The 9666-nt window shown below is 39.3% G+C and overlaps 1 protein-coding gene across 1 annotated transcript in view; it reads right to left on the bottom strand.

Annotated features, from left to right (window-relative positions):
- Positions 1-162: 162 nt before the first annotated feature.
- Positions 163-9666, bottom strand: part of vps13c (vacuolar protein sorting 13 homolog C) — a 48827-nt gene continuing 39323 nt past the window's right edge. The window contains exons 35-39 of the mRNA XM_029427706.1: positions 7495-7609; positions 3660-3751; positions 3434-3557; positions 3122-3205; positions 163-733 (exon numbers count right to left, since the gene is read on the bottom strand). Of these exons, the coding sequence (XP_029283566.1) occupies positions 632-733; positions 3122-3205; positions 3434-3557; positions 3660-3751; positions 7495-7609 (517 nt within the window). The 3' untranslated portion in view covers positions 163-631. The remainder of the gene's footprint in view (positions 734-3121; positions 3206-3433; positions 3558-3659; positions 3752-7494; positions 7610-9666) is intronic.

Below are 9666 nucleotides of genomic sequence, written 5' to 3'. Positions count from 1 at the left end.
ATACCTGCAAATAAGCTTTTTGTGTGAATAGAAAAAGTCTTAAATCTTTTATTTCAACTAGTTACAAACAGGATTAAAGTGTAATTTATCTATAGTTGTATACATTTACAAGTTTTAATGTTTTGCGCGAACGTCTGGTGAAGTTTCACTCGGATCACAAAATGAAAACACAGAAATGTTTATTTTCATTTATTCAGGTTTCAAAGTTCGACATCAGTATGGAGCCAACAGATTACTGATTACAGCATGGCTTATAAAAATAAAGTGAAAGCATTTCTTCATGTCAGCATATGGTAACACTTTGCTCTGTAAACATATATCTGCAGCAAGACTTCATTTATTCAACGAGAGAAAGAAGGAATTATATTTTGTAAGATGAATCAAACTGAATTATTTATGTGTGTATTATTGTTTTCACATGTGTTAATTTCTCTGAAGATGAACTTTTGTAAATATTTGTTTAGTGCAACATGTTTTTATGGCTTCATCTTCAACATGTGACAGTGCAGCCTGCAGGCAAAGAGCAGGGGCAAAAATACCCAAAATAGAAAACATCTATTCATGTTTACATATTTAAATGATTATAATTAGGATGATTGCTTGTTTGTAAACAACAACAGCAAGTGACCCCTCACTGTTTGTTGTTGACTTTGAGGAAGCGCTGTGATTTCTGTCTCGACATGCGATGCTGCTGCTGAGCCACCTGAGCCTCCGATATCGCCGCCTGCAGCTTCTGTAGGTAACACACACACACACACACACACACACACACACGATATAAAATGATAGTTTACAGATTATAAATGATGGATTACTGGTTATAGATTATAGTTTATAGATTACATGTTGCAGATTATAGTTTATATATTACATATTATAGATTATAAATGAAGGTTTACTGATTATATATTATACATTATATATTATTTAATAATAGATTAAAGAGTCTAAATTGGCTTGTTATTCGTTTCCTGTCAGAGGCTGGATCCTTAAAGTGAAACTCCAAACCCTACCCGGATTTGACACTGATATTCCCAACAACTAGCGGCCCATCTCCAACCTCCCCTTTCTGTCCAGATCTGCAAGTGAGCAGTCGCTGCTCAACTGAAGTCCCATCTCAACTCCAATAACTTCTACGAACTCGTCCAATCCGGCTTCTGCTCCACACACAGCACAGAAAATTCCCAACTGAACATCACCAACAACATACTTCTGTTTACAGACTCCGGCTTCCTCAGCATCCTCATCCTCGTCAACCTCTGCGCAGCCTTTGATACCATCAACCATTCAGTCCTTCATGCCTTCAGCATAACACAGGAATAACTGGCACCACCCTGGTTCTTCTCATCTCTCTGTGACAGACATCAATACATCTCCATAACCAACTGCAAATCCTCCACCGCCACTCACGGTGTCCCCCAGGGTTCAGTCCTAGGTCCCCTCCTCTTAATCCTTCTCCTCAGGCAAATTCTGCACCAACATGGCATCGGTTTCCACTGCTACGCCAATGAAACTCAACTTTACCTCTGCTCCAAGACCATCACACCCACCACCGACTCGACCCTCACCGCCCGTCTTACTGATATCAAAACATGGATGCAACAAAACCAACGGCTCCAACGTCACCCCCTCCACCTAGGTCCACGACCTTGTCAAACACATCACCAAAACAGTTTTTTTCCACCTCAGGAACATTGCCCACCTCCGACCTTACTTGTCCTTTGCCGCTGCCGAAACTCTTATATCTGCCCTCATAACTTCCAGACTCGACCACCAGCTTCCTCTATGGCTCACCCGACAAAAATATTGAACTTCAATTCATCCAAAACTCTGCTGCCCATCTGCTCATCTCCACCCGCCGCTGAGTCAAATAAAATGTATTTATACAGCCCAGTATCACAAATTACACATTTGTCTCAGTGGGCTTTTCAGACTGTACTCTGTCCTCAGACCCTTGCACTGCACAAGGAGAAACTCCCTAAAAGAAACCCCACAATTAACAGTAAGAGAGACTGAGGAGGATCCTCTCCCAGAACGCACAGACTGTGGTAGATGTCATGTGCACAGAATAAACAACATAGTAAAAATACAACATAGACAATCCATGTGACAGAAATTATTATGTCATGGTATATAAAAATTATGGATCCAGTCAATCTAAGCTTCCTGGTGCCTCCAAAAAAAATAAAAAAATTAAATGAGCGTGGGCGTCAGGCAGGATTCATGATGCAGACGTATACTTTAATACAGACAATCTGATAGATGAGACACAGAAACTCGGGGGAGAAGTTGATGACATTTAAGGTACATGAATACATACAGAGAGAGAGGGAGGAAGAAGAGGAGAGAGAAAGAGAGGAGGAGAGGGAGAGACAGACAGACAGAAAGAGGAGAGGGGGGAGAGGGAGAGAGGACAGAGGAGGGGTAGAGAGAGAGAGAGAGAGGAGAGAGAGGAGAAGAGAGAGAGGAAGAGGAGAGAGGAGAGAGAGAGGAGGAGGAGGAGAAAGGGACGAGAGTGACAGAGGAGGACAGACAAAGAGAGGAGGAGGAGGAGAGAGAAGAGAGAGAAGAGAGAGAGAGAGAGAGGAGGAGGAGGAGGAGGAGGACAGAGAGGGGTAGAGAGAAAGAGAGAAGTGCGAGTCCCCCTGCAGTCTAAGCCTATAGCAGCATAACTAGGGGCTGGTCAAAGCCTGAGCCAGCCCTAACTATAAGCTTTATCAGAGAGGAAAGTCTTCTGAGGATTTGAGTGGGTGACTGCAGAGAAGTATGTCAGACTGCAGCTCTGCCTTCTGGTCTTAATTTATCATGGATTAGATCCACGAATAAACTTTGTAATGTCACTAGATATGAGATCTGCTCCTTCCAAAGTAGGATTGATATATCACCTAATCAGACCAGGAGTTCCCCAGAAAGTCCAGAAAGTGTTTTTTCTATATAGTTTACAGATAATAGATGATATATTATAGATAATATTACAGGCTGCTGCAGGACCAGGAAGGGTTTTAAAAACAAGTGAAGCACAGAAGTAATGATCAAACTATTATTATTTCTATTACTATTACTGTTGTTATTATTATTGTTGTTGCTGCTATTTTTATTATGATTGTTGTATTAATATTACCTGAGCAATGTTTGAGTCACAAAGTTGAACATTCCTCACCGACTCCTGACCGTCTCTCTTTGGTAACTTCAACTTCTGCTGCTCCTGAAACAGACAGACAGTTAGAGAGACAGACAGACAAACAGACAGAGAGACACACAGACAGTAAGGCAAACAGACAGACAGACAGACAGACAGTTAGAGAGACAGACACACAGACAGTTAGAGAGACAGACAGACAAACAGACAGAGAGACACACAGACACACAGACAGTAAGGCAGACAGACAGACAGTTAGAGAGACAGACACACAGACAGTTAGAGAGACAGTACCTTGCAGTAGATTTTCAGCTCAGATCCCGTCACAGCTGGAGGTCGGTAAAAGTTCTCGAACAAACATTCCCACTCTCTGTTGAAATGACCAACAAAGTCGATCTCTTTCACACACAAAACCCTCCTACACAACAGCAAGAAAACACAAACAATATACTGTTAAACAACAACAACAACAACAACAACAACAACAACAACAACAACAACAGGTTAACTTCTCCGGTACCTGTTGGTGACGATGATGTTGGTCTTTCGGTGTCCGGGGTACGGACAGTGATTTCGGAACACTTCACCCTCCAGCTGTTTGATCTCCGAGCGCTGGAAACACAAACCGATAGTTAAAAACCACCAGAAAACACATTTTATTTTACTGATCGCGCTTCATGTTTTCAGTGTGAAAAAGCTGTTATTCTATGCGTAGACATACATGTTACATCTACAGATAAATGAAAATACACAAGAAATAAAAACAGGGATGACAGGTCCTATAATATTTAAAGAAAGTCTTTATCTGCCTCCTGAAATTTACTGGACAATAACAGTTTTTACGTTGAAGGAAGAATACATTGTTTTCTTTTTTTATTAATTGATTATATTTAATGCGTCTCACACTAACTCAGAGTCAGTGTAGATTTATTCCTGTGATAAATGTGAAAACACTTCCTGAACAGTAAAGTTAAGAGGTTAATGTTTAAAACTGCGCCTGCGTGTTGATATTCATTAAGATCGAGACTCACAGTAAAACATCGTGGGATCACTTTACCTTAGTTAAGAAACTATTATTAATATTCCATTACATCTGTTTTAGTGAAAATCTTTTGTAGTTAAAAATTAAAAGTTAAAAGTTAAATAGTGAACTTGACAGCTTTTTTTAAATCACTCATGAAGATTTTCACGATGATCGAAATATATATAAAATAAAAAATAAATATTTTATAAAACGTGTCGTGCTGGTCATGGGTTCTCTCTTTATTGTTTTGCCTGAAAGTCACTTTATTCTACAATTGTACTTTTAGGAGAGATTAAATGTGAGGATGTTTTAAGTGTGAGGTGAAACCAGTCTGCTCTACAGGGGAAAATGCCTCCCCCCTCCTTGTAGATTATGTATGCATTTTATATTTATTTATTCAGATTAAGAAGAAGTTTTGCATTTAAAGCGTATTTTTATTCAACTTGGAACACAAATGTTACAGACGTCTCACACACACACACACACACACACACACACACACACACACACACACACACACACACCACACACACACACACACACACACACACACACACACACAAACACACACTTAGAGGTCATGCGGAGACACTGATGCATCATATCAGTTAAGATTTATACAAAATTATACATCCTAAATATGGAAATTTGTTGTTGATAAATGTTCCACAAATGCAAAAAAATGATTTATAAACTCACAAAAATATTTAGCAAATATAAAACATATCTGCAAATACACAAATAACACATATATAAATCAAATATTTTTGTGAGCTTCCAAATCTTCTTAGTGGAAGGTGTTTACATTTACAAAAAAAAAAGAAGAAATCTCCATAATATGTCATCACAAAGACAGATGTATTAAATATTACATAGATTCATATAATGGTTAACATGAATTCAAAAGTGATGCTACAATCGCTTACAAAAATATTGCAGAGATCTACAAGAGATAACACAATCACAGCTTTATAATAAAATATTTCCACTGCCTGTTTGATAATTCATTTATGGTTATAAACAACACTATTATACAAACTGTTATTTATAGAGGGGTATAAACAGAAATAAAAGAAAATACTTCAGTATTTCACAAATAAGAAGCAGAAAAAAATTATAAAACTGAGAGGTGAGTGTAAAATGTTTGAGGTATAAGAGACAGATATTAGTTTTGGCATGCATAGATTAATGTATAAATAACAATATTCATAGATTACAGTAAACTGAACAATATTTATAGATTAATGTAGAAATTACAGTTTTTACAAGATGGAAAAATGAATCATTAAACTTGTCTGAGACAGAATTAATAAAGTTTATAGTCTTTAAAAACACTGCAATGATAAAGTTGATCCACCCAAACCCTGTTTATTCCTCATCAGGCTGCATGTGGAACAAACACAAGAAGAAGAAGAGGGAAAAAAAAGAAGAAGAAAAGAAGAAGAAGAAACTGGTTAGAGGCAGAAATAAGACAAAGCCACAAAGACGGATACTCAGTTTATAAAAGGGACCTTTAGGGTATTATGAACTATAACACAGTGTTCTTAAAGGGAAACACACAGACACAAACCCTGACTACTATACCCCACTACTGTATCCCAATTACTGTACCCCAACTACTTTACAACAAATACTGAACGCCTACTACTATAGCCCGATTACTGTACCCCGACTTCTGTAATGCCCAATACTGTGCCTCCATTACTGTACCCCAACTACTGTACCCCAATACTGTACACCTAGTACTGTACGACAAATACTGTAAGCCACAACTACTGTACCTTAACTACTGTTTCTCAATACTGTACCCTCACTACTGTACCCCTGACTCTCCACGATCAGCAGCCTGTGTTGTTGATTAGATTTGGAGTCAGGGCCACTGAGAAAATACGCTTACATTTATTATTGATATTAACCCTTTAACACCGAATGTGTCGCCGGCGACACGTTACGCAAGTGAAATTTTGGATTACCGTAATTACGTCATGGTTTGCACAATCAAAAACATTTCAACGGTTTCTTAAAGCTGAGACTCTGCGCTTTACAGCCATACTTTTCTGAAATAGAGGGGAGAACAGCGGATTTAATTAAAAATGGAAGCAAGACGGTATGTAAATCAACACCTGTATTGCGTGATGACTTGTTTAGAACAGTGTACCAAGTCTGTAAGTTAGGTGTGTAATTGTAATTTCTATACGTAAATGTGCGCATCTTCTTCAAGTAGCCTGCGTCCTAGGAGAGGCTGGAGCTGAAGATGAGGATGTGTCATCAGAGGTGACATTCAGGGCCGTACAGGGAGAAGCTGTGGGGATGCTGGAGCATCTGGTGATGCTGTCAGAGACCGAAGCCACTCACCATATCATCAAAGATGGCAGACTGAGGCAGAGCCCGATGATAGAGACCCTCAACCCTCAACCACTGAGGTTCAACCCCAAACTTTTGGCGTAAGCAAACTATTTTCCATGTGTCATTCCCGAGACCAGGCTCATGGCCATTTGATCTAATCTTCATACGAGAAAAATGAGGAAAATTACCAGAAAAAGGGCACCGAGGATTATGACCACCTCCACAGAGTCAGACCTCTCATGGAAATGATATGCATGAACTGCAAAGGCCATCTACCACCCAAGACAGCACCTTGCAGTCGACGAGAGGATGGTTGGTACCAAGGCCAGGCTCAGCATCAAGCAGTAAATGAAGGCCAAGCCAACAAAGTGAGGGCTGAAGTTTTTTGTGCTTGCTGACATGAACGGCTACACCATTGACTTCAAGCTCTAAACTCTGCAAGAGGAGCACTGCCTGGAAGTGCCTGTGTCTGCAACAAGACAGGAACTGTCACTGGCAGTACCACCAAGGCCTCTGCATGTGAAGGGACTGTCAGAGAGGAGAGAATTACCCTGTGTGGGGAAAAACGCCTGGACATATTTTCCATTTTATGGCCTGTTTTTGCACATTTAAGTGACAAAGACTCAACATTTCAAATTTCATATGCAACATGCCAAATCCGGTTTTGTGTTTTCCTTCATTTTAAACTGTTATCACATTCTCATAACATGCAATAAATTGTAAATAACTGCCAGATAATGAAAGTTCCAAGTATTCTTGAAAAATGGGCAAAAGCACTTACTCACAGGACATTTTCTGACCTTTTTATAGTCAAATTAAGCAAAAGTGTCCAATCGAACATTTTGAGGCTTAGATGTTAAAGGGTTAAATACATTTCCCCCCAACAGTTAAACACATGAACTGACGGACTGACTTTGTTTTTTGGACCAAACACTGAAGTGAGTGAACATGTGTTGATGTAGAAACAGAGTCAAAGTAATCAAACCTGAAAGAGGTCGAAGCCCTGCGACTCTGTCAGGTCGTACGGGCGGATGATCCCGTCCTCCCTGATCAGACGCACCGGACGCAGTTTGGTCACTTCCTCCGTCGACTCCGCCGCTCTGAAATCACAACACACACACACACACACACACACACACACACAGGTTACAGCCCACCTCCACCTGAGGAAATTAACATCATTGGGCCTCATTTACCAACCGTTCTTAACCTATTTACAGTTTTTAGGAAGTATCTGATATTTCAGTGTAGAACAAACTAAGAACAGAATCTATGCTAATCTAATTAAAATAATGTGTTATTGTGTTTTCTTCAATTCTACGGTTGTATATTAGAGGATTTACATTACAATAATGTTCCAGCCATCCATCGTCTACCGCTTATCCGGGGTCGGGTCGCGGGGGCAGCAGCTCCAGTAAGGAACCCCAAATTTCCCATGAGGAGATATAATCTCTCTACCGAGTCCTGGGTCTTCCCCGGGGTCTCCTCCCAACTGGACATGCCTGGAACACCTCCCTAGGGAGGCGCCCAGGTGGCTCCTTACTAGATGCCCGAACCATCTCAACTAAATAAATTGAAAATAAATAATATTTTAATAGTTATTTTCATTATTTCAAAAAGCATTTTGGTTTCTCTATATATATATATATATATATATATATATATATATATATATATATATATATATATATATATATATAATTGTCTCGATGATTTTAATGTTTTATGTAAAGCCTTTTAAATTGCCTTTTTGCTTAGATATGTAATATACTTTACAAATTGCCTTTTAAAGTTTACCTTAACCCTTCAGCACTGAATGTCTTTGTGTTATTTTAGATCCACTACTGATGTTACTAAATATGAAGCTTGTTTCAGAGTTAACTTCCTGCAGACGTTCCTCCACTCCAGAACTACTGAAGTTGTTTTATGTTATAAGTCCTCTTTGGACTTAATTCTCTTAATCTTATCTTCATTTTGCATATATGTGTGCACTGCAGACTCTTTAATGTGGATTGGGGGGGGGGGGGGGGGCTTTAGATGCTAATTAGCATCCACTGTCAAGGTTTAAGAACAGGTCATGAATCTGACCTTTCTCTAGAACAGATTTAAGAACAAACTTATAATAACTTAAACATTATATTACATATGGTGAATGAGGTCCAATGAGCTCAAATAGACGACATATTGAGAAGTGAAAGATGAAGAAGCCGATCAGAAAAGTCCCTCAGCTCATTGGTTTTCTGTAGATAAATAAAACTGGCAGGTTTCTGTTATCTCACCTTTCATGGCCTCTACAGTGACAGCATGAAACAGTAATGTTAACAGGTTATCAGGAAGTGACTGAAGTCACATGACAGAGGATGCAAATCACTGAGGCTGCTGGGAAATGTTTCAGGAACAGAAGCAGAGGCCACGACTGAATTACAAAAATGTAAATGTTAAAATGTTTTCTTCCAGAAGCTGTCATTTCATTCAGAATCTTCAGCTCTATTGCATAACAAAATGCAAAAAAAATATCTTTAAAAAACACCAGTTTTCCTGCTGATCTTAGAGAATTAGAGTGTGTGTGTGTGTCCCTTTAAGTCCAAATTAAAGACTCAGTGGACGCAGTGTGTGTGTGCTGTGTGTGTGTGTGTGTGTGTGTGTGTGTGTGTGTGTGTGTATGTGTGTATGTATGTGTGCGTGTATGTATCTATGTGTGTGTGTCTGTGTGTGTGTGTGTGTGTATGTACATGTGTGTGTATACGTGTATATCTATGTGTGTGTTTGTGTATTCATGTGCATATTGTTTCTGTTTTCTTTTATTTCTAAACTCTCCGCATGACATGGTGCTGTAAATAAAATATAAATTTGACTTTCATCTCGTTTCCGATTCTTTCACTTTAAACTTTCATTTATCACGAGTGTCATGTGACTCCTCAGGGGGCGTGGCCTCTCGACTCACGTGCAGCAGGCGCACAGAGGGGCGGGGCTACGAGCAGTGTGAGAGCATGAATCGGTACATGATGAAAGGTAGGATGTTTTTATCTGATACATGATGAACGGATGATGTTTTCTATCTGAGACACGATGAAAGGTTGAAGTTTTTAACTGAAACATGAATAAAGGATGAAGTTTTCATCTGAGACACTATGAACGGATGTTTTTATCTGAGACA

The sequence above is a fragment of the Cottoperca gobio genome, unplaced genomic scaffold (assembly GCF_900634415.1).
Source record: "Cottoperca gobio unplaced genomic scaffold, fCotGob3.1 fCotGob3_360arrow_ctg1, whole genome shotgun sequence".
Classification (NCBI taxonomy): Eukaryota; Metazoa; Chordata; class Actinopteri; order Perciformes; family Bovichtidae; genus Cottoperca; species Cottoperca gobio.
The sequence above is the reverse complement of the archived record's forward strand: the minus strand, read 5'-3'. Positions and strand labels throughout refer to the sequence as shown.